The 25351-nt window shown below is 45.8% G+C and overlaps 1 protein-coding gene across 9 annotated transcripts in view; it reads left to right on the top strand.

The window, feature by feature from the left end:
• Window positions 1-25351, top strand: part of SYT7 (synaptotagmin 7) — a 215023-nt gene that overhangs the window by 175361 nt on the left and 14311 nt on the right. For 5 of the 9 annotated variants that reach the window (XM_075566944.1, XM_075566943.1, XM_075566946.1 and 2 more), the window contains 3 exons: window positions 595-969; window positions 9112-9234; window positions 20220-20355. In XM_075566944.1, the coding sequence (XP_075423059.1) occupies window positions 595-969; window positions 9112-9234; window positions 20220-20355 (634 nt within the window). The remainder of the gene's footprint in view (window positions 1-594; window positions 970-9111; window positions 9235-20219; window positions 20356-25351) is intronic. The other 4 variants (XM_075566950.1, XM_075566949.1, XM_075566948.1 and 1 more) reach the window with 2 other exon arrangements.

Genomic DNA, 25351 nt, shown 5'->3' with positions numbered 1-25351 from the left:
CTCAGTCCAAAAGGTAGATCTGGGTCTAACATGAGGATCCAGATGTGTGTAACAGACACACACACACACACACACACACACCTTATGCTATATTTAGAAGCAGCTTTGAAGAGAAGTTCAGTTAATGAGAAGGCAGCACCAGATCTGTGCATCAGGAAGGGACAGCTGGGGATCAGGAGGTCACAGTTGACAATGTATCAGCTTCCAGTCACCAGTAGGGTTGGGTAGTGCCCGGTCAGGGTTCTCTCTCGGAAAGGAACGTACATGCAGGGCATTAGGCTTGAATATTGGACAGCCAGGATCCACTCGGCACCTGATGGCAGGGAGTGGACCCTTGCTGTTGGCATATGGTTTGGGAGATCAGGCAGCTGAACACTTCTCTAGCACGCGGAAGACATCTTCACGTCATATTGAATGAGTGTCCCGTGCTAAAAGATAGGCTCCATGCAGTTGGTTTGGACAGCCAGGCTCCTCTCTCTGTTGGATGGTGGGCTCCATACACTGGGCTGTCTTCTCTCTAACGTGTGTTCTGTCTGCACTGAAATGTCTCCCCTTCACCTTTTCCTTTCTCTCCTCTTCTACGCCCCGCCTAAGTATTGAGGACCCCACCCTGTCAGCAGCCACTACCCTCGACCATATCCCCATCTCTGCAGATCTGAAGTGCCAGCGTCCCCGCACGCTGCTTCGCCAGCAGAGTCTCCAGCAACCTCTCAGCCTGCACCAGAAGTTCAACCCCTGCCAGCCAACCAGCAGCCAGAGCCTGGGGCAGCTTCAGCTGAAGCTCCAACCCCCCTCCGCCAGCAGCAGTGCCAGCAACCCCCGGCCCCAACGAGCGGGCCAGAACCGGCTCCCAACCACAGCCGGATCTAAGCACCGACAGTCAGGCGTCAGGACACGAACCAGCCCAGGCAGCTTGGACTATGTGGTCGGGCAAATCCGCAACCGGGGGCTGGACATGAAATCTTTCCTGTAAGTCTCTGTTCTCCTGTTTTCCTGCTCCCTTCCTCTCCCTCCTTCCTCTTCCTCCTTTCATTTCCATGGCCGAACCTTTTCAAAATGCCGACTATTTTTCTAACAGGGCGTCGTAAGAATATTTTGCTCTAAAGAGCTTACAATCTATTTTTCCGAGCCCTTAGACACATGGAGATAAATGGAATTGCCAGCAAGGTCACACACAGCTGATACCGGGACTTACACTCCCACTTCAAAGAGTATTTAAAAAACAAAAACAAAGCCTGGTTGTGCTGTCCTGAATTATAAATGGGCAGAACTGCTTAGCTATCTTATGAATGTCATTGTTTCCTTGGAAAGATTTGCCCGTCCTTAGGGTATATTATTTCACTTATTTGTTTCTGGCAAATACATTTCTATGTTCTTCGGGTCCATGTACTGTAATTCTGATCCTATCTGGTACTTATTATTCTCCCACTCGTCTCTGATTTATGATGGCAGCATAATTAGTTGACAATGAAACATCAAAAGGAGAAAAGCTGGGGGATTAACAGTTGTCTTGAAAAACATATTTTATCACAAAAGAGATTAGGCAAAGATCGTAAAAACACTCCAAAGGATTAATTTGCCGCGGAGACGTTAAAAGCTTAAAAAAAAAAAAAAATTGTTTTAAAATATTTATACATTTGATATTTTTTCAAGGTGCCAATCACCCACACTTAATCTATGAAACGTTGCCACAGCCATTAGTTCATGTTGCTCCTAGGAGGGACTACCCCTTTAAATGGGCAACCTCTCAGAGGACCAAAGTGTACTAATGCCAGTGATATTTTTTTTAAATGTCTTTATTTTCTGGGAGCATGGTTACAACATACAACGAGCAAAACATAGTGAGCATTCAGGCAACCGTACGCTCACAGCATTTTATATATATTGTTTTTTTAACAAATGTTGAACTTTAAATGATAAAAATAATGATGATGGGGAAGGGGGGGGAGAGAAAAGGGGATAAATAGAAAGAAGGAAGGAAAGAAAGCTCTCTGCAGGCCCTCGCATCTCGCTGTAGGCTCCTCCGTGTACAACAGCTTTACTTCCTTTAGTCTATCCCAAGACCTGTGTAGCAGTGCAGTGGACACCCAGTCTGAATATCTAAAGGGGCCTATAACCTCTTTAAATGGGCAGTTACATGATTAAGGGGTCAGTCCCTCCTAGGACCAAAGTGTACTAACGGCAGTGACATGTTTAAGGGGTCAGTCCCTCCTAGGAGCTAAGTGTACTAACGGCAGTGACATGTTTAAGGGGTCAGTCCCTCCTAGGACCAAAGTGTACTAATGCCAGTGACATGATTAAGGGGTCAGTCCCTCCTAGGAGCAAAGTGTACTAATGCCAGTGACATGTTTAAGGGGTCAGTCCCTCCTAGGAGCAAAGTGTACTAATGGCAGTTACATGATTCAGGGGTCAGTCCCTCCTAGGATCAGTGTACTAACGGCAGTGACATGTTTAAGGGGTCAGTCCCTCCTAGGAGCAAAGTGTACTAATGTCTGTGACATGTTTAAGGGGTCAGTCCCTCCTAGGAGCAAAGTGTACTAACGGCAGTGACATGTTTAAGGGGTCAGTCCCTCCTAGGAGCAAAGTGTACTAACGGCAGTGACATGTTTAAGGGGTCAGTCCCTCCTAGGAGCAAAGTGTACTAACGGCAGTGACATGTTTAAGGGGTCAGTCCCTCCTAGGAGCAAAGTGTACTAACGGCAGTGACATGTTTAAGGGGTCAGTCCCTCCTAGGAGCAAAGTGTACTAACGGCAGTGACATGTTTAAGGGGTCAGTCCCTCCTAGGAGCAAAGTGTACTAACGGCTGTGACATGTTTAAGGGGTCAGTCCCTCCTAGGGGCAAAGTGTACTAATGGCAGTTACATGATTCAGGGGTCAGTCCCTCCTAGGAGCAAAGTGTACTAACGGCTGTGACATGTTTAAGGGGTCAGTCCCTCCTAGGGGCAAAGTGTACTAATGGCAGTTACATGATTCAGGGGTCAGTCCCTCCTAGGATAAGTGAACTAATGGCAGTGACTTGTTTAAGGGGTCAGTCCCTCCTAGGAGCAAAGTGTACTAATGGCAGTTACATGATTCAGGGGTCAGTCCCTCCTAGGATCAGTGAACTAATGGCAGTGACTTGTTTAAGGGGTCACATCTGGGTGATTGATGCCTATTTAACATCATCTGATATCTATATTTTATATTATATTTTCAAGTCTGTTTCGAAAGTTAGTTTGTAGACAAGGTGAGCTGAGACTTGGTAGGGATATGATTTCCTTTAGCTGCTCCCTTGTATCCCATCCCTTATCTTTATCATTTGGTAGGGTAAAGACAAAACCTTGATTCACAACCCCCAACCCCCCTCTATTCAGCGGTCCTAAAGAGAGTACATTTGTAATTCATAGACGAAGAAACAAAAACAGCCATCATTTGCTTTTAGCATCCTTGGATTTGTTTAAGGAAGCCAATTAGATTGTTCAATGCTTTACAAAAGATTGATTTTTCACCAGCTAAGTGGGATTGCACCTTCAAACACAGCGCCACTGCTTTTTGGAGGACACTTCTATCGCTGACTATGGGTCAATGCTGACTCCTGCTTCTGTTACCTGAGCAGTATTGCTCAGGACTGCGTGTTCAGAACACAACTCTCATATCCCCGGGGCCTGCAAATGAATAAGGTTATTTTGAAATGGCTTCGTTAGCATACAGAAGCAGCCGTCTGCACTTCAGGTTAAAACCCCCAACAAAAACACGTGTTTTCTACTCTAATCTCCTCAATTAGCAGTGACTTCTACATCAAAGGGAACAATTAGCGTACTGCCCAGAAGAGAGAGAATTCAACAGAGAAAATCATTGTATGTCTGCCCCACTGCATCTCCTATCCGCCTTCTCCCTGGTACATGAAAGCTTCAGTCCCAGGGAGCGGACCAAGAAAACAATTAACTCCTTGAGTCGCTGTAGTGGCCAGATACGTTTTGCTCTTCCACTCATGCGGCCTCTCACAGGTAACATTCAGATCCCCCCATCCCCGGGCCGCAGACGTTGCGCGGTGAGCGGCTTGCAGGTGGCGGCAAGGGAAGCTGTGCCCAGAGGCAGTTGGGAGTGGAATGGGAATCAAGGCGACCCTGCCACCCATCTACACCCCTGATGAAGGTGTTGGGGTGCACCGAAACGTTGGATGCCACTAGGACTTTTTTGAAGTCATTAAAATGACTATGAATTGGCCTTTTCACTAGTATCTCTTGTGGTATGCCTTTTGCTGTTTAGTATACCCGTCATGTTTCACCATCACTGTGTAACGTTAGCTCTCCTTGTGACCTTGGGCACGTCACTTTATCTCCCCGGGCCTCAGGCATTCAATGGTAAGCTCTTCAGGACAGCGTCCCATTGCGCCTGCACAATTCTTTGTGCAGAACTGTGTGTGCTGCCAGGGTTATATTAGTGGGGTGGGGGAGGCGGGGTGTAAGCGTTCATATTATTAAGAGGCAAAAAGAGGATGGTACCCTGTTAGCCAGTAGAATAACAGAAAGTGAATCATTGCGCTTCTCCCATTGGGCTAACAATATCTGGTGAAAAGGATACATAGTGAAACCTACGTCTGTATGACAAAGGAGACTTTTGGTTGCATCTTTTGATCACATCATGACAGCCTGCTAACCAACATCAAGGTGAGTCTCAATAGCAGGTCCCTATGCTGAATGCATACACATTCTAGTGAATTATGTCCTGAAGGGGTTAATAAATAAAGCATATGTTTCTGTGACTTAGTGCAGTTAAAGACTGGTATATACCAGTAAAGATACTCACATATAGGCAAGTCATAAGACACTCACTACTTGTGAAGGGGAAAGTGACATAGAAAGTGAACATGCTGGGACCTTACTTGGGGAATATATGCCTTGAAAGGAAGGGCTAAAACCTCCCACAAGCTGCTCAATAAGCAGTTACAGGTGGATAAATGCATTAATCACACCCTAATAGTGATGCCTGCTGGAAGCGTGCAGCTAAGGATTTAATTCGGCGCAACAGAAAATGTAAAACAAATATATATATATATATACATGTAGAGGTATCAGTACCGTGTTAGCCGAGCTTCAATAATCAAAAAATAAATAGATGATACCGTTCTGTGGCTAACGAAATGCTTTTATTTGTGCGAGCTTTCGAGATACACTGATCTCTTCTTCCGGCGATGTTCATTGTAACATCGCCGGAAGAAGAGATCAGTGTATCTCGAAAGCTCGCACAAATAAAAGCATTTCGTTAGCCACAGAACGGTATCATCTATTTATTTTTTGATTATATATATATATATATATATATATATATTTATATATATATTCGTCGCGTTTAGCATAGGGACCTGCTATTGAGTTTCACCTTGATGTTGGTTAGCAGGCTTGTCATGGTTTGATCAAAAGTTGCAACCATAAGCCTCCTTTGTCATACAGACTTCACTATGTATATTTTACACCATATATTGTTAGCCCAATGGGAGAAGCGCAGGGATTCACTTTCTGTTTTTCAATATATGTATGGCCAACTTTTCTGCCAGCAGCCGACTCCCTACACGGAGAAGCGCGGCGAATAAATATATATATATATATATATATATATATATTTGTTTTACAGCCAGTAGAATAAACCAATAAAAAGGAGGGTAGAAGGGATGCCTTTAATGGCTAACCCTGGGTTAAAAAGAGTGCAAGCTCTCAGGATCACAAAGACCCCTTAATCAGATCTTTTTTTTTCAGGTGCCTGAAGAAGGGACCTTTGTGGTCCTGAAATCGTGAACTCTTGCTACCCACGGGTTAGCCATTAAAGGCACTGTATTACTTCTACCCTACTTTTGTTTATCTGTAATAAAGAGGGTCATCTATCCAAGTGTCCCAACTCAAATAAAACAGCAACAGAATTATCCAAGCAAAAAACAAAAATGGTGGCGCTCTCATTGGTTTGTTTTTCCACCCTGGATATACCTGGTGCCGCTTTGTGGAGTATAGTAGACCCAGCTTTGGCAACCTAATGATTATGCTGTAAAGCCACTTTGTCAGGGTACCCTGAAGACTCTACCAAAGCTTCCCTGACAAGGAGAAGACAGGGTTCCTAGCATATTAAAAAAGGGCGAGCTGGTCTGTGGCTGCTTTATGCGCGGCCATGTGTTGCTGACCTCTCTGGCAGCGAAAGAGTTGAGCCCCCCCTGGCATTGCATCCTTGTGATCTGAGATACATATTCATGGCATCGCCATCCGTGTTCACAGCAGAACATACTGTACGTGCAGGATGTGCCGCGGAAGCAGTTTCCGAGACCCTGCTCCTGTGCACATGCATAAGCAGGAGGGATGAGGCTGCTTGCCGTGTGTGTGTGAAGTGCAAGACCCCCTTCCTGCAAGAGGCCTTGCCAGGTGGACAGGGGTGTGTCCCCGGTGAGAGATCGCAGTGAGTTACGGGCTCAGTTTAAGAGCCCTAACACTAAATCTGTGAATCCACCACGTCATGGGTGGGGGGGGGGGGGGGATCATCTGAAACCCCGATAACGCTGAGCATGCTCCCTAGCAATTCTACGAGGATCGCTTATCAAAGCCCCCCAGCTGCAAAACTGGGGGCAAAGAAAGGGCAGCAGATTTATTCATGGGATTTTGTTGATAGATCTGTTGCAGTGTTTTTTCCCTGGTTTTACAGTCGGGCATTTATCAAAGGAAAAACTCCCAATTGTTGTTTTTTGGGGGGGTTTTATAATGGGGTTCTGTGTCTTTTCATAAATCTGGTGCTGTGTTTTTTTTGCTCTGGTTCTGAAGCCCAGAAGACCTCAGTAAATAGACCCCTCTAAAGTCTATTTCAAATTCTCCGGTCTGCAAAACATGGGGCAAAAAAAACTAAACCGCACCAGGTATGGGAATAGAAACACAATCCCCTTAAAAAGCAGTTGCTTTCCCTTTGATAAATCTGGTATTTGTGTGTGTTGGGGGGGTTAATTGCAATTTGGGAAATTGACCCGTTAAACTTCATTAACCCCCTGAGAGCCATAGTGTTGTCCTTGGGGTCTCTCCGAATAGGCTGCCACTCTCTTTGCTGCTTGTCAGAAAGGTGGGTGAGTAGGTGGCAGCTGTCCCCGCCAGATGTGCCCCATCTAACGTAGTGAATTTGATTTAACCAGCGGTTGAAGTGTCTGTGCCAAGGAAGGGGTTAAAGCCAGAGTGGCTCAGACGCGTCTCTCCCGCTCAATACCAGCCCCCAGCTGCCTTTTGTCGGACTAATAGAGGAATCACATTTCAGGCTCCGCCGTGAGGTTAATTAATCCTCTCTTGTAGCTGATTGAAATAACAGCACCTCGTGCATTGTCACAGGGCAGGTCGCAGCCCATAAACATTGCCCTCCATTTACCGGGGTCAGCCATGGGGTTCTCTTCCTTTCCTGCACGCCGCCTGCCCGGGCACTGCGCCCAAGCACTGCACTTCTGTTGGCGCCCTGGTGAAGGCGACTTAAAAGTGCCGCCCTATTCTTGGGAAGGGGTCACGCTAAACATGGTGCACACGGGGGAAGGGGGGGAGACAGCTCCAATCCACAAGATTTGGGGGAAGTATTTTGGAGGGGGAGGTAACGGTATCGCTGATAGTGACATCAATCAGTGTTGATGAATCTCCAGGCACTCCCAAGTATTTTATTCCAAAGGAAAGTTTAAATGACATAACAAAGACCAACGTTTCGGCCTCTAAGGGCCTTCATCAGGGCCTTCATCAGGGTCAATGTTTCGGCCTGTAAGGGCCTTCATCAGGGTCAATGTTTCAGCCTCTAAGGGCCTTCATCAGGGTCACGTGGGTCTTTGTCATGTAAAATAAACGTTGAAATATTCCTGGAGATTCATCAACAATTATCTATATGTAACAGGCGGTGTTCTTTTCTATAACTTTTTGTATTGATCATGTTTTTTGGGGGTGCATTACCGTACCACCGTTCCCTGTTTCTGTAGTGACAGAGTGCAGACACACAGTGTTGCGCAATGCGTCGGGGCCGGGGGCCGGGAGCCGTTAAGGCACCGAGAGAATAACGCTGTAGATCCCCTATTACTGGCAGCAGGGACTGAAATTAACCCTGCACTAGGGAACCCATGTTTAATCCCCTTGGCTGCCAGGGGGTAAAATGCAGACATAAGACAACTTCACCCGTGTGGTCTAGTATTTCATGTTCTTCTAAATCCTGCCGTGAAATATGAATGTCATTTTTTTTATGAACTCGGAAGGTGCTGGGAGTGTGTGTAGTGTAGTAATAATGAATGGTTTGCTTTGTAAATGTGCTGGAGAGACTGAAGGGGAGATGAGAGAGATGTGTGGGGGGCGGGGGGGAGATGAGAGAGAAAGGAAGGAGAGGGGGATGAGAGAAAAGGAGAGGGGGGTGAGAGAAAGGGAGGAGGGGGTGGAGAGGGAGATGAGTCAGGAGGCAGAAGGGGAGATGAGAGGGTGGAATATGGAAGGATGAGAGAGACAGGAAGGAGAGGGGGGTATCATAAGGAATGAAGGGGAAGGAGGGTATGAAAGAAAGGTGGGTGAAGGTTGACATGGTGGGAATGGGGGGTTGAGGGGGGAAATGTGGGAGAAAGTAAAGAGATGAGAGATATAGAGTATTAAGGGGAAGGGGCTATTACACAGGCTTTCAAATATATCAGGAGGATAAATAGGGTGCAGGATGTAAGTTCTTAGAGAAAGAAAATGAGGCTCGCGCTCAGAGGCTGGGAGGTTAAGGGGGAACGTGAGGATGTGCCTTTGTATTGGAAGGGTAGTGGATACATGAAGCAGCCGCCCAGCAGAGGTGTACACGGTACATTGAAGGCCATGGGGTGTGTTAGCTGAAGCAGAGAGGTGTGGAGTCTGACATAGAGACACGTGGACTCTGGAATGAAACGGCACTTCCCTTCTCCTCCCGCTGCATGTTATCATACCTCACCTGGCTCTTACCTTCTCCTGTCCCTCCTCCCCTTGCATGTTATGACCCTTATGTTCATCTTACTGGGGATACTGTGATTTCTGCCTGGTGCTGGTGAATTTGGGGGTGATCTTTTGCTTCTCTTATGCTGCTTCTCTGTCTTTCTCTCCTCTCTCTCTCCCGCCCCCTCGCCCTGCCCCCGCGGGCAGGGAAGGCCGCATGGTGGTGCTGTCCTTGGTGCTGGGTATCTCCGAGCAGGACGACTTTGCCAATATCCCTGACCTGCAGGCCAATGGGTCCCAACAGAACCAGAATGCTCAGGGCGACAAGAGGTAGGAGGAGGGGGAGCTTGGCTGTGCCCTCACTGTGTAAGACTGGGAGGAGGGTCTGTGTGTACTAGGGCCATGGAAGGCCATGTAATAATTGCGGAGCAGTTTGCCATTTAGTGGGGACCTACCAGCTTCAAGATATCCATCACTTTGCTTGCAATCAGCGTTTAGCGCTCTCTTACACTACTAAGATTCCATGTCCATGCGTGTGCAAGTACATACATGTCTTTGTGTGTCGACATTCAGTGCTTGAAGTGGTCTAAAAAATGTAGTGGTACTGTGACTGATTTAAAAACAAAAAAAATGTGTTTTTAAACCTATAAGCAAAGTTCTTGGGGGTTTGTTTTAGGAAAATGTAAGTGAGATTTCCTCTGTAAAATTGGGATGGGGGTGATGCTTAATAAAACGTAGCCCCTTTTTCTCTACACGCCCTCCCACGTAAACCCCTTCGTGTCATCCCCCATTGACCACTGTCAACATTTCCGAGAAGTTTAAAGAAGACCGAAGTGAGCACGCAATCAGAAAATAGGACAACGTCATATGAGCCTTGTGGCCCATATTTACTAACGGTGCTATCTCATTAAACACCTGGCGACCCTTCACTTGAAATGTGAGGCTCACGTTTTAATATTAACGTGAAGTCTTTATTTGTGAGCAGGGCAGTGTCATATTCATTGACAACATACCTGTTATATAGACTGGTAATTCAACAGCATACTACAATGATAATGACTGGAATTGGAATAAACAGTATTTGGGAAGCCTCAGTTGTCAGGTAGAACTAAAATTCGAGTATGTGGTAAGATAACAACGCCGTTTTCTGCCAGAAAGGTCTGGCGCTAGTGGCAGCATAGGGGTTAAGAACATATTAACATCATGCGCTGGAAGCAAGGAAACTTTTTGTCTCTGGCCTCACAGGTGAGAATCCAGCTCTCTTTGTTCCAGGAGAAAGGGATTATTTGACAAATGAAGTAGCATACGTTTGCGACCCGCGGATTGTAAGACACGGGAGGAATGAAAGAGATGGTGCGCTCCTCCAAACCCACTTGTGTCCCATGCCAGACAGGAGCCGAAGTCAGCTTCCCCCGTGCAGACAGTGGCAATGAAAAACACAGCGCTTGCACAAAGCCTGCATCTGCGGGAGCCGTCTAGTTAACTTATCTCCGGCTGAGAGGTGTGAAAAGAAGAAGGGAAAAAAACGCGTGGCTGGGAACACGGCTTTTTCAGTTATCACTGTGTTTAATTAAGTGGTCCAATTTTCACTCCGAAGGTTATTTTTATGCTCCTTTATACCTCGCTCCATAAATTAACACGTCGGTGCTGTCACCAAGCCGCGGTCTGCCACACTTACCTTCCCGAAAGAAAGCGAGAGCGACACAAGCCAGAGCCAGGAAGGCAGCTCCCCGAGTGACGTTTGGAAGACCGGCACCTTGATTCCCCAACGAAATGCGGGTGTTAATTCTGCTCACAGCTTCACTATCCGCTGATGATGTTATGACATCTGATCTAATGAGGATTTATACACCTATCTATATATATATATATATATATATATCTAAGTATAAATAGGCAGAATGGGGGCCTGTCCTATTAACACATTGTCTGCACTTGTTCCAGTTGACCTTGGTTTAATCATGAATGGCGGAGAGGGGCAATTGAAGATTAAAGGTCATAGTTACCAAGCAGTATTCTGCCATAACGTATCTTCCAGTGCTGGGAGACACCCAACAGCCTAATCAAGTCAAGGGGTTGTAGGGTGTCTTCCAACGCAGGTAGGTGTCTAATGGTAGAAGACTACTTAGACGTAAATGGTTTATACAATGGACCCTTCCAATGAATCATCCATTTGTACAACATGGCTGTTCATTGGGTTGTTCTTTCTCTGGAGGTTGTCAGTGGTTAGTTCAGAGCTGGCAAACACTTACATTACATCCTACAGAGGAGGAAGGTTTCCTCTGTCTAATATCCAGAGGCAAAATTAACTCCTTACACAATACGTCACAGGAGGGGGTGAAACCCGGATGAGGGGCTCCATGTGTATCCTTCTCCTCGGCTGTGTCCCATGATGCTTTGCTGATACATCCCTTCCTGATGCCCTCCTTATCTCACAGATAGCTGAAGGCGCATGAGGTGCTATTGCACATATTTATACAGGAGAATGGAATTGCTGGCATAGAAGTAGGCACAAGAACGTGTGACCTCCCGGCAATGTTTGTCTTATGCTGGTGCAGCAACCCAGCAAATGAAGGACACCTGCAAAAAGGGACCAACCATGCGTGTTCTTGCATCCTTTCTTTCAATGGAGTCCGCTCACATGCAGATGTACTGTGGCAGACTTTACTGTTCACCTGGAGGTGCGACAAATGGTGCCTGAACCACCCACTGCATTTAAAATGTTATGCAACTTACGGAACTTTTTGCGTAACTCGCAATAGGGAAAAGGGACACGGTACACGGAGTTCTGGGAGTTGATGTTCTACTGCTCTGTACTTTGCAGCATGGGATTCTGGGAGTTGATGTACTTCTCAGTACTCTGTAGCTTGTTATTCTGGGATTTGACGTTCTACTTCGTACTCTGCAGCATGGGATTCTGGGAGTTGATATCTTTCTCCGTACTCTGCAACATGGGATTCTGGAAATGGATGTTTTACTCCGTACTCTGCAACATGGGATTCTGGGAGCTGTTGATCTGATTGCCGTACTCTGAAGCAGTTGATATTGGGAGTTGTATTTCATGTACTTTGTGGACTTTGTGGACTGTGATACCTTTTAGTGGACCAATATACCAGTCGTACAAGGATGCAGAGGTCTCTTCATCAGATACAGATGAGAGTTGTATTTCCAAATCTTCATACTCTGCAGCACGGGATTCTGATTTCATTAAAGGATTCTGAGAGGTTGTTCTGTGTATTCACCACATTTTCACAAATTTTTCAATGAGGCATTTTCTTACATCTCCCCCTTGTAGTTCTAGAATCTGTGTGTACAGGCAGTCCTCGGTTATCCAACGGAATCCGTTCTGGAAGTAGCGTTGGATAGTGACACCGTTGTAAAGTGAGTCCCGTGTTAATCAGTGGGGGTGAGCGTTGGATAATGCATTCCGGCGTCGGATAACGTATTCATGCGTTGGATAAAGCATTCCGGCGTTCGATAGCGCATTACGACGTCGAAAAACGGCCCATAGGGTTGCATTTTAAAGCGTGGATATGCCATTCGTTGTAAAGTGAAACGTTGGATAGCGATGACTGCCTGTACAGCTAATCTGTAATATGTAGCGATTTAAATATCTAAGGATCAGGCGGTTCAAGCCTTTCCCATTGCCTACGACTTGTCTGACACTACATCTACAGTACACTCTCCAATGTGCCCAATGTCACTACCAGATGTGTGTGAGTTCATTTATCCAGTGAACCCATAATGCCTCCTATGAATCCCTTGTTTCCCAGCTCATGAAAACAAGAGTTTAACTCCAATTACAGCTCTGATGCTAATTGCTGGTTAATGTGCATGCAAAACACTGAACTGAATGTGATGACCAAACCCGCCTGTAATCTCTGGAGAGTTGAGGCAGAAGGTATCAAACAGGGCACCAATTTTTAAGGATTATGTTGATGATTTAAACCTTTGTTTGCAATGCATCGCTGGCCCATCTGGATATCTCATGGCATCTCTTATATGCACTAATTCTTACAGCCGCTTCTCGTTAAGCATACATATTGTACTCTGAGATGATGCTGAGCTGTACGAGCTCTCACACCGTCACTGCTGCTCAGACAGTGATAACTTCCGATTCGAATACTGGACACCCGTGCATGGCCAGTTTCTCGCAATCACAGACACACTGCAGGAGAGAGAAATCTATTACTCATGCTCTCAAATCTGAGCCAACACTGTAACACACATACACAGCTGTATATATCATGGAAACAATGTAACACACATACACAGCTGTATATAGCCATGAAAACAATGTAACACATACTGTACACAGATATATATGTGTGTATATATATATATATATATATATATATATATATATATATATATATATATATATATATAAATATATATGTATATCTCAATGGAAACAATATAACACACATACACAGCTGTATGTATCCATGGAAACAATGTAACACACATATACACAGATATATATGTACATATATATATGTGTATATATATATATATATATATATATATATATATATATATATATAATATCTCCATGGAAACAATATAACACACATACGCGGCTGTATGTATCCATGGAAACAATGTAACACATACACAGCTGTATATATCCAGTTTAACATGGTTACACTTACTCCGCTGTACAACACAGCACACACACACACACACACACACACACACTCACACACACTCACGTAGATTACAAGCTCCCGGGACAGGCATTCCTTTTTCCTGTGCACTTTTACAGTTGATACACTTATTGTATTAAAAATCCCTGTATCCCACTGTCTATTTTTACAAAGCACTGCACATCTTGTGGCCACTACATTAATAAAGCTATACATACACCCACACACACCTCTGTGTATATCCAGTTAGAAGTTTGTGTTGATGCATTGCTCCATCTTCCTAAAGTGTTTCTTACGTTGGGTGCAAACTGTTAGCTAGAAAATAGACCCCACCCCCACGCCTGGCAGACAAGATAAAGAAGTGACGCACGGAGACGCAGCGTTTGATACATCTCATAATCTATGCATCATAGAACTCCCTAGCGCCTCCTGTTTCGACTCCCCAAATCGCAAGATGGCGCACAACTTGGAGCCAAGACCTTGGTGCATTGACGCAAGATGAAAATGACGCAACTTGCGCCAATTTAACTCGCAAGTTTACCTTGGAGCTGATGGGTCAGATTCGGATACTGGCTTCTTTTCATGCACACAGCCTAGTGTCCATCAGAAAAACTCAGTCTCACGTCAGCCCGAGAGAAACGGGGAAAGCGTTATGTTCAGAGCCGTGGAAATATTCCTTCCCGCCTGTTTGCTTTTGACGCCTGGCGATGCACATTTCCACACAAAAATAAAGGAATAAGAGAAGGAGCCGCGGATACGCAGGGAAAATGGCGTGCTACTTTCATATAAGAGCACCTGAAAGGATGTTGCAAGCGGCGTTCAAGGGCGGAGAGACAATGTGAGCGCGTTCTGAGCAGGAATCCGCGGAGGTGACAAAACAGGCCTTTTATCCAGTTCTACACACGGAGAGGAGACGTGTGTCTCAGACTCGAGGCCGCGTGCTCTGAACGTAGAGCCTGCCTGATAATAACATTGTTATGTGAAGTCAAGCCAGAATACAACAGGAGGGGAACAGGGAGTCCCTGAGCCGCAGAGCTCACGCTCTATGGTACAGAGACAGTGGTAAGAATGGCGACAGCTGATAATGGGGCCATTATCTGGATCCTAAAATCCCACGGGAGACAGAATAATGTCATAACACACAGCCATGTGCGTCACATGTTCACAATGTAACGACACAGAACTGGGTGCATCCTACGTACATAATGTGTACACACACATAGCTGTATGTTAGAGCAATGTAATATGTGTACATGGCACGTTGGAACAATGTAATGCGTACAGAAATACGTAAACAGTGTAACACACACAGCTGTATATATCCAGTTAAACAGTGTAACACACAGAGCTGTATATATCCAGTTAAATAGTGTAACACACATAGCTGTATATATCCAGTTAAACAGTGTATTACACACAGCTGTATATATCCAGTTAAACAGTGTAACACACAGAGCTGTATATATCCAGTTAAAAAGTGTAACACATAGCTGTATATATCCAGTTAAACAGTGCATCACACACAGCTGTTTATATCCAGTTAAACAGTGTAACACACACAGCTGTATATATCCAGGTAAACAGTGCATTGCACACAGCTGTATATATCCAGTTAAACAACGTACCTGTAACACACACAGCTGTTTATATCCAGGTATACAGTGTAATATATACAGTATATCCAGGCAATCCACACATAATGGTAATATACACATATACAGTACACACACAGCTGTATATATCCAGGTAAATAGAGCAATTATTAAGTGAAGCCATGTAATAGGGATATACTCATTGTGCATTAAATGTGAGGGACATGTCTTTGTCACAGAGCAGAGCAAGGCTAACGCTTCAAGGCTGAAATGTTCTGTGCGCCTGATTCTGCAGTCATAACTTGTTTATTAGTGTGTGTGTGTGTGTGTGTGTGTGTGTGTGTGTGTGTCACGATTCCCTGTCTCTCTGTTCCCGATCCCCCTTCCTCACAATGAATCCCCCCTCTGCTCTGAAGATAACACTCTGTGATTGGAATATTTCATCCACTCGTTACTCTGTTTTCTATTCCAGCAACTCGCAAATGTTCATTTATAATTCATCACAGCAAGAGCACTCCCAGCTACCTAAAAATATGTCCCCAAACACGAGATGGAAACCCCGCCCTGACCCTAATGCAGCTGCTGCTCCAGTTCCAGCAACTTACAGTGTAAATCTGAAACGACGGTCTCCAAGCAGCATAGGCGGCCATTTTTAAAGATCCCGCTGGCAGCTGTTCTGCGAGATGTATTAAAACTGCACAGCGGGGATTTCAGAAAAGGCAACAAGCGCATTGCAACCGTTTTAACGCTGCTTTAACCGCTTCGGCTGGCTGGGGGAGGGGGGTGCGCAGTGCTTTGATAAGCGGCGAAAGGTTTAACGCAGACGCCACCCCAACATTTAACATGATGTGTTCACGGGGTGATTTGGAGGGGCCCTCCCAATTAAATCTGTCTCTTGTTTTGCAGCCTTGAATGTTGCTTTGTCAACGTTAACACACCCGCCAGCAGCTCTCTCTCTCTTTCTCTCTCTTCTACCTGTCCGCTTCCTGCCTCACCGATCTAACGTCTGTCAGTGTAACCAGTTAATGTCTCTTTCGCACACAGCTGTCTCATCTCACGTTTCCTCCACATCCCCCTCCTTTTTTTGTACTCTCAGGACACAGACCCTCTTAGCTGCGGGCCCTGTGACACACCGATGCTGAATCCTAATTCTGTGTAACCCCTGTTTTTTCCCCCCCTCTCTCGCCCTGTCTCTCTCGTTCTGTATTCACTGTAACCTGTTACTTGTTCTCCCTCTCTGTGCGCTCTGCTCCATAGCTCCTCTCGCTGCCGCTGCCGCTGCCACTGCGTGCGGGGCCTCCGTCCTGCTCTCTACTGATAGTAACGATGTCTCCGCTGGCCACGAATGTTTAACCGTCTGCTCCTTCTCTTCGCTCTTTCCCTTTTCAGGGGGCGATGTTGTAACCACAGGCGTTTTTCAACTGAAACGGTGCCCCTCTCCCCTCCCTCCCCCCCCCTGCAAATAGAGATGCCAACTTGCCCAATTTGTAGGATCTTCCTGGCAGCGTATGTTTGTAACCCATTCACTGCCAGAGGGGCCTGCAACGCGTGTGGTTTATGCACCTTGACGCTTCCTGGTTCAGGATGGCAGGGATTCCCGGCAGTCACCCTTTCTCGGCTTCAGTCGCCAATCCCAAGCAAGAGGCCAACGCCAGTCCTCAAGAGCTACCAACACGTTAGGTTTTCAGGATATCCCTGCTTCAGCACAGGTGGCTCAGTCTTCGGCTCCCCGATTGCCTTACACTGCCCATTTGCTGGGCGCCCCCGTCCGCAGTGCCCAGAACGTCATGTTAACGCCAGCACAATATCCGATGGACGTGGGCAGATACGTAAGGCAGGTTTTAACTCCTTCACCGCTGGTAGGGTCTTTAGAGACATTAGTGTAGGGGTTAAAGGAACAAGCGGCCTGACTTAGCTCGGCAATACCCCGCAGGCCTCACCCGCAGGAACGAGGTTTTACACGACAGTCAGGGAGGTTAATGGTGCAGCCCCGCGGAATGAGGTGCAGTGACGTGAAAGCAATCAGCCATAGGGCATCTTCCAGTGCCGATGTTTTCCACATTCAGTAGGATTCCAGGTTCAAACCACACACACACACACACACACACACACACACACACACACACACACACACACACACACACATATTACTGCTCTTATTGGGAACGAGGTTTGTATCCAACTGAGGTACAAGCACTGCAGTAATTCCAAACTGTTAGGGTGATTACTGTTATTAGGTAATTACACTATATATACACTGTATACAGCTTAACCCCCTTATAACGCTGTGCTTGAGGTCCAAAGAATCACACCGCGTTATAAGCGGATCGCGTTAGAAATAATGTACAATTGTTTGCGTTGTACAATAAAGTATTTAAGACACCAATAATGGTGTTATAAAGTATTCATAAATACGAAAATTGGGAGCCACGCTTGCATCGCGTTATAAGCGGATTCGCGTTGTAACGGATCGCGTTATAATGGGGTTGAGCTGTATACATATATACATACACACACATCTCTATCCATACAAACACACACATATAACATGTATTTGTACACACATATATACATATATATATATATATATATATATATATATATATATATATATATACACACAATTTTACCAAACTCCAATGGGTCTAAGGCTGTGTCCCCTGTGCCGCTGACCGTGTGGTGCTTGACGAGGTAAATGATCGCTATTTAAATTTGGATGCCCCCGCTCACGCGAAGCGCGGGCACGGACACTCACCCACGCTTGGCACTTGCGTAAACAAAAAAACTCTTTGAACCGCGCTCAGCTTGCCTAAAAAGCCCCCCCCCCACGCGCGCGCGCTTGCAAAGGTGCGTGGACACCCGTCGCTCAAGCTTGGAGAGTTGGTGACGTCACCGCTCTCAAGCACGAGCGCGGTCAGCGGCACAGGGGACTCATCCTAACCTAGACTTGGTCACAGATTAACATGTTTTGGCCAAAGATTGAACTAAGTGGCCCACACTTACGAGAAGAAAAGCATATAAAATGAATCAAATTATTTGTCGTATTGTATGTGCACTGGGGCTGCTTTATTTACTGTTGTGTGAATATAAACATATTTTATGTATATATGCAGTATATATATACACACACACACACATAAAGTCCATATAAGCATATTTATATATACACACATGAATATATATTTATAAACGAGTGTATATATACAAAAATACACATATATATATATATATATATTATATATATATATATATATATATATATATATATATATATATAAACCATACGATACCGTTTGAAGCACAAGATCAGGAGACAGCACTCTGGTAAGTTTGATCACAAGTTTTTGTATTGAAAAAGACACATAAACCGACGTTTCGGTCCCCCAGTGGGACTTTTCTCAAGGTGGTGCAGGGATTAATATCCCCCACTGGGGGACCGAAACGTCGGTTTATGTGTCTTTTTCAATACAAAAACTTGTGATCAAACTTACCAGAGTGCTGTCTCCTGATCTCGTGCTTCAAACAGTATCGTATGGTTTATTATTGCTTTATGGGACAAGCACCCAATTTTTTCTACTTGCAAGTGGAGTGCCGGCTGCTTCTGTGGATTATATATATATATACACACAGCGCATATATTTAGATATATATATATATATATATATATATATATATATATACACACAGCGCATACATTTAGAGATAGATATATATATATATATATATATATATATATCTCTCTAAATGTATGCGCTGTGTGTATATATATATATATATATATCTCTGTAAATGTATGCGCTGTGTGTATATATATATATATATATCTCTGTAAATGTATGCGCTGTGTGTATATATATGTGTGTGTGTGTGTGTATGGATATAGATAGTGGTGCTGATGCTGTCCAGCTGTATGTACTCTCAGTAGCTGGCACTGTCTCTGTTTTCAGTCTGTCCCTCTCTCCCTCACACATGTCGCTCTCTCATCTTACAGCTGTTTGATTGGCTTTAAATGAGATTTCCGTAATCTCTGTGCCGGAGCTCAGCGGTTGAAGACCTTCCCGAGGAAGCCTCACTCCTCCAAACCGCAGGGTGGGGGGTGCTCTGCAGCATTAAACCCTGTCACTACCTTTTAGTGCAGAGACCCGCAACACTCAGACCCTGCAACGCATTGCCTCTCACACACACACACACACACTGGGTGTTAAAATCTAGCGCTGTGTATATACGCAATGCAACTGCAGGTCCCTCTGGCAATGAAGGGGTTAAACAGGAGCGCAGCTTGCTGCCTCTGGCCTCTGGACCGGTGTTAAGGAAGTAACAGAGGCAGCAGCACACTCAAGGGCAGCTGTGCTGTCCATGTGACTGTGGTCGCTGGCTCTGCAGACACTGTAACGACACATCAAACCCAGGGCTGGCTGATGCCTCCCTTTTAGAGAACAGGAAAAAGGTTAGCTTTCTCCCACTGCGGTTCAGGCAGAGAAATAACCCGCAGATGTGCGCAAAGCAGCAGGACCCCTCCATGTGCATCAAATCAGCGATGTCCAGATACACACAGCGGCCCCCGAGGCTCCAACGCTGCTCATGTGTGAGGGACTGTCTGCAATAAGCTGATATAATAAGCCACGACAGATAAACCTAGAGGACTGACGTGCCCCCCAGAATACCAAGCGTGGAGTTAATAACACGTATATAGCGCTGGCAGTCTCTGTAACGCTCTACCTAGAATTTTGCAGCCACAAATGAGTCCTTGCCCTGAAGAGTGCTATCTAATTTAGGGCAGGAAGGCACAGGGAGATAGTGAGTTGTCCCAGATCACAACGGGAGCAGAGACTGGGTTTCAGATTGGGTTCACCCACATCAGAGGCAGAGCATGGCACTGCACTACTCCTTTAGCCCTAAGAAACTGGACAGATAGATTGCAGGTTTGAGCACTAATGGGGGGGCCACAGTTGACCCCTGATAGCTGCAGGTTGTCCCGTGCCGATCCCGTCTGGTTCCAGCACGATTCATTTTCCTGTCCCCTGGCCTGGAGATTTCGCAGCCAATCCTAACGCTTCTCTCCCTCTCCTTGAAGATTACCGACCGGCAGTAAAACCTCGAACGCGGCGGGGGTGCCGGGACAAGCGCAGCCGGATGAGAGCGACCGAAAAACGGACACGCGCTCCTCCATGTCGGAGCTGGTGAACTCGCTCACCAGCGAGATGCTGATGGTGAGTAACGCGAAACGCGCCGACATGCTCACCTGTTAACGCTTTCTGTGCCAAAGGGACCGGCTGCGCACAGAGGTCACCCTGACGAGACTCCCCTGTGCCAGATTTAATGTTAGATCAATACACGTCCGCTGAGGAACACACTGGAGAGAAGCTGGCTTCTTATGGGCACAGCTCCAGAGCACACAGGAGAGGGGGAATGAACGAGAGCAAGAAGAGAGAAGAGAAAGATACAGCAAGGCAGAAAGAGAATGAGAAGGGGGGAGTGGGAATGAGGCAGAGAGAATGAGGGGGGAGGGTAAGAGAGGGGGAGAGCGAGAACAAGGCAGAGAGAATGGGAGGGGGGGAAAAAAGGGAAAGAGATGAGGGGAGAAAGAGATGAGAGGGTTGGGGGGAGATGACGGGGGGATAGGTAAGAGATTGAGAGAGAGAACAAGGCAGAGAGAATGAGAGGGGGGGGGGAATAAAGAGTGGGAGGGAGAGAGAATTGCAAAGTAAAGAGAGAGAGGGAAAAAATAGAAAAAGAAGAGAGGGAAATAAAGGAGAGAAAGAGAAAGGAAAGAGGCAAAGACAAGAGGGAGGGGGAAGAGAGGGGGAAATAGAAGGAAAGGAGAGAGAAACCTTGAAACATTGCTCCATCAGCCATCTTTTTTTCCGTTAAAAGCTATTTCTCGAAGTAAAAGGTGGATAGTGTTTCTGCAGCATTGATAAAAGGAGATTAAATTGCCATTGCTCATGAAATTCAAACCGTTGGAAATAGTTCAGATGTGTTTATTATAGGGGGAACCTCGAAGGGACTTTATAGGGCTACGCTGGTGTGGCCTTCTGATCCCACAGGGAGAATCCCCCTACACAGTGTTATACAGAGCGATAATAAGTGGGTTCCCCAGCACACCTCAACCCAACACCAAGCTACAAAACATGGCTCCTTTCTTCACATCAGGCTCTCTCCATCGTCTGATCATGTGACCAAGGCGTTCACCTTGTGAGTGGGGGTCCCTCATTTGGATCATGTGAGGAGGAGGAAGAGCGTCCCCTACTGCAGATCATGTAACGGGGGGCTCTCGCCTGATCATGTGACCAAGACTCGCTCCTTATTATCGTGTGACTGGAGGAGGTCCCTCCCTAACCCCTCTGGTAGCAAACAGGATACAATCACGTCACCCCGGGAGTAGGATGGGAAGGACATAGATGACATTTTTAGGGCAGTCCCCTACTTTTTTCCCCCAATATATTGCTGGTTTGAGATATTTGGTAGCTTTACACAAGTCACAATGCGCCCACCCCCTCCCACTGACCAAAGAGCGCTCAGCTGAGCAGCGAAACGGAAATCCTGAGCGTTATTAACTGTGACAGTTCCCAGTGGGGAGGCCCCGGCCTCCGGCAGCGAATCAAACATTTACTATGAGCACACAGAAAGTGAGAAGCTCAGCGGAACAGAGAGCGGCTCCCGACCTGCAGGGGGAGTCACGACTGAGCCCCCACACTAACCAGGCACAGCCAGATACTCAACAATTCCACTGACACCCACATACCCTTCAAGACCCTAGGAAAATCCAGATTACCCCAATATAAACCTCTTTTTATTCTGCGAAAGCGTGGTCTATAAACAGCGGCCTCGGAAAAGATGGCTGCCGTTTGCAGAACCTTTCCCATTAGTTCTCTGATCATGAGAGGACGCATGGGGAGGGGGGGAGGGAGAGAGAGTGATCCCAAGATATTTTAACTCATTGATTTGAAGTCAGCCTCACTGATTTTTCGCATCAAAGTCTCACAGACTTCAATAGAGTGTAACTGATCAATGTATTTGGTCCCAAACTTCAACTGATTTGAGCCTTTGCCGGTCGGCATCTCTGCCTCCTCCAAGAACAGAGAGGCCCAGGCTGCTTTGCTCTGTATGTTATAGATATTGCTTCACGTGTTATACATTCTCATGTTCAAATACTGGTGTCCTCCACATTCCTTATATACTATGTATTGGGGGAGTGTCCCCCCCCACTCTTTACTTATCTATTATTCTAATTATTGGTTCATTGGAAGGCCATTCCCCTTCTTCTTTTTTTAAGGATATAGAGACGTTACCAGTACAGTATATCATTAATCTGCTCCAAGTGTATATTTCTATTAAAAAAAACACAATTAAATGTGGCTTCTCTGCAGCATATTTTGTGCTCTGTGATTATACCCCACAGACGTTCTTGGATGCGCTTGTGATCATCTAATCTATTCTCATGTTATTGAACAATAACAGATTTATGCTAAAAGAGCAGCCAGCGGGGAATGCAAAATACCAGGTCTGGATCACTCCCGTCTCCGCTGCCCGGAATAAGGTCTGGGCGTATAATGCTGAGGGTTTATGTCTGCACTACCCGCTGCCGACCTCTCTGGCAGCGACACGGTTAAAGTGGCCAGACATTGTAAATAAAGTCACAGTGTTGCTTCAGCACTGGAGATCTGCCAAGAGATGGATGGTTTGGAGTGGAAGGCAAGTGGCATTACTGCCAATTAGTACCCACATCTGTCACCTTTATAACCTCCTTCCAAGGAGGATACACACACTCACACTCTCTCTCTTGGGAAGGGAGATTTTTACAGGAAATTGAGACACTTAACCTCAGTATATGCCACCCCGATTCAGTGCCGGCACGGGGATATGGTAGGGGGTCTGGCAATGGAGGGGTTGACCCCCCCCCCTTTTTACATATGCTGCGTGCCCTCTCTGTCTCAGTCCCCTTCAGTGTGACCGTCGTTTGTCAGTGTCCCTGTAGACTCTCCCAGCAGTGAAGTGGTTAAGTCCGACATGCTTTCTCTGTACCAGTCCAAGTGTAGCTAGTCTATAAAGCCTCCAATTATGCACTGTGGCCACCTCTAGCTCCTGAGTCATATTTCATTAATGTTTTATAGGTCTGCTGCAAGTTTCTTAAGCAAACAAGGTTAACACCAGGTCAGACCCACTATAACACTGGGGGAAAAAGGGTAGTTGGTAAAAGCTATTACAACGTGTGTGTCAAGCAACCCCTTCCTAACTCCTCCTACTGCGCCATATAACCACCGCATAAATCATAAATCCCATGTGCATACAACCGCCCCCATAACATCTCCAATTGCTCCATTTAACCGCTCCCTTTATCTCCTCCTACTGCCCCATATAACCTCTCCCTATAACTCCTCCTATTGTCCCATATTACCTCACCCTATAACTCCATATAACCTCTCCCTATAACTCCTCCTATTGCCCCATATAACGCTCCCTTTATCTCCTCCTACTGCCCCATATAACCTCTCCCTATAACTCCTCCTATTGTCCCATATAACCTCTCCCTATAACTCCATATAACCTCTCCCTATAACTCCTCCTATTGTCCCATATTACCTCTCCCTATAACTCCATATAACCTCTCCCTATAACTCCTCCTATTGCCCCATATAACCGCTCCCTATAACTCCTCCTATTGCCCCATATAACCGCTCCCTATAACTCTTCCTTTTACCCCATATAACCGCTCCCTATAACTCTTCCTTTTACCCCATATAACCGCTCCCTATAAATCCCCCTATTGCCCCATATAACCTCTCCCTATAACTCCTCCTATTGCCCCATATTACCGCTCCCTATAACTCCTCCTATTGCCCCATATAACCGCTCCCTATAAATCCCCCTATTGCCCCATATAACCTCTCCCTATAACTCCTCCTATTGCCCCATATAGCCGCTCCCTATAACTCCTCCTATTGCCCCATATAACCGCTCCCTATAACTCCTCCTATTGCCCCATATAACCGCTCCCTATAACTCCTCCTATTGCCCCATATAACCCCTCCCTATATCTCCTCCTATTGCCCCATATAACCCCTCCCTATAACTCCTCTTGTTGCCCCATATAACTGTTGAAGTGCAGGGTATCGCTGTGCGTTTCTGACAGCGCTGACATGCAGAGAAGTCCCTGTCTGCACCAGCTTTTGTAGGGTGAGAGACAGCAGGTTTCTAACAGCTTCTTCCTTGTGTGTGTGCTGGAGAAGCCATAAAAACCAAGACAAATATTCCCAGGGCTCAGCTTACGTTATAAAAATAACATCTGCACAATTCCGACCCCAGATGGGTACAGAGGATAGAACAACTGCTTCCTAATGAGCTCGGCAGGTGAGGGCGGACAAACGCTGTGTTGTATATATATATATATATATATATATATATATATGTGTATATATATATATATATATACATATATATATATATATACAGGGACAAGAAAAAGTTTGTGAACCCCTTAGGATTTTCAAACCTAACATGTTATCAGATCTTAATGTGAGTCCTAATAATAGCTAAAGATAACCTGATCAAACAAATGACACACACACACATGACACTTTTTCAACATTTATTTATCTACAAATGATCCAACATTCAATATCCATGTGTGAAAAAGTATGTGACCCTTTAGATTCAGTACCTGGTGGCGCCCCCTTGAGCAGCAATGACTTCAACTAAGCGTTTCCTGTAACTGCTGGTCAGTCTCTCACATCGATTTTGAGGATTTTGGGCCCATTCCTCCTTACAGAACTGCTTCAACTCAGTGATGATATGCGAGGGCTTTTTTGCATGGACAGCTCATTTCAGGTCCTGCCACAACATTTCAATGGGGTTTTAGTCCGGACTTTGACTGTGCCATTTTAAAACACGGAATTTCTTCTTCTGCAGCCATTTTTTTGTAGATCTGTTTTTATGTTAAGGATTATGGTCTTGCTGCATGACCCACTTTCGCTTCAGCTCACGGACGCATGGCCCGACATTCTCCTCTAGAATCTTTTGATACAATGCATAATTCATGGTTGTGTCAACTATGGCAAGCCGCCCAGGTCCTGAGGCAACAAAGCAGGCCAAAACCATGACACTCCCACCACCATGCTTGACAGTTGGGATGAGGTTCTTCTGTTCCGACACAGTGTTTGGTTTTCGCCAAACATAACGTTTCTCATTGAGGCCAAAAATTTCAAC

Source organism: Ascaphus truei, chromosome 12 (genome assembly GCF_040206685.1).
Source record: "Ascaphus truei isolate aAscTru1 chromosome 12, aAscTru1.hap1, whole genome shotgun sequence".
NCBI lineage: Eukaryota > Metazoa > Chordata > Amphibia > Anura > Ascaphidae > Ascaphus > Ascaphus truei.
This window is presented reverse-complemented; position numbering and strand designations above follow the sequence as displayed.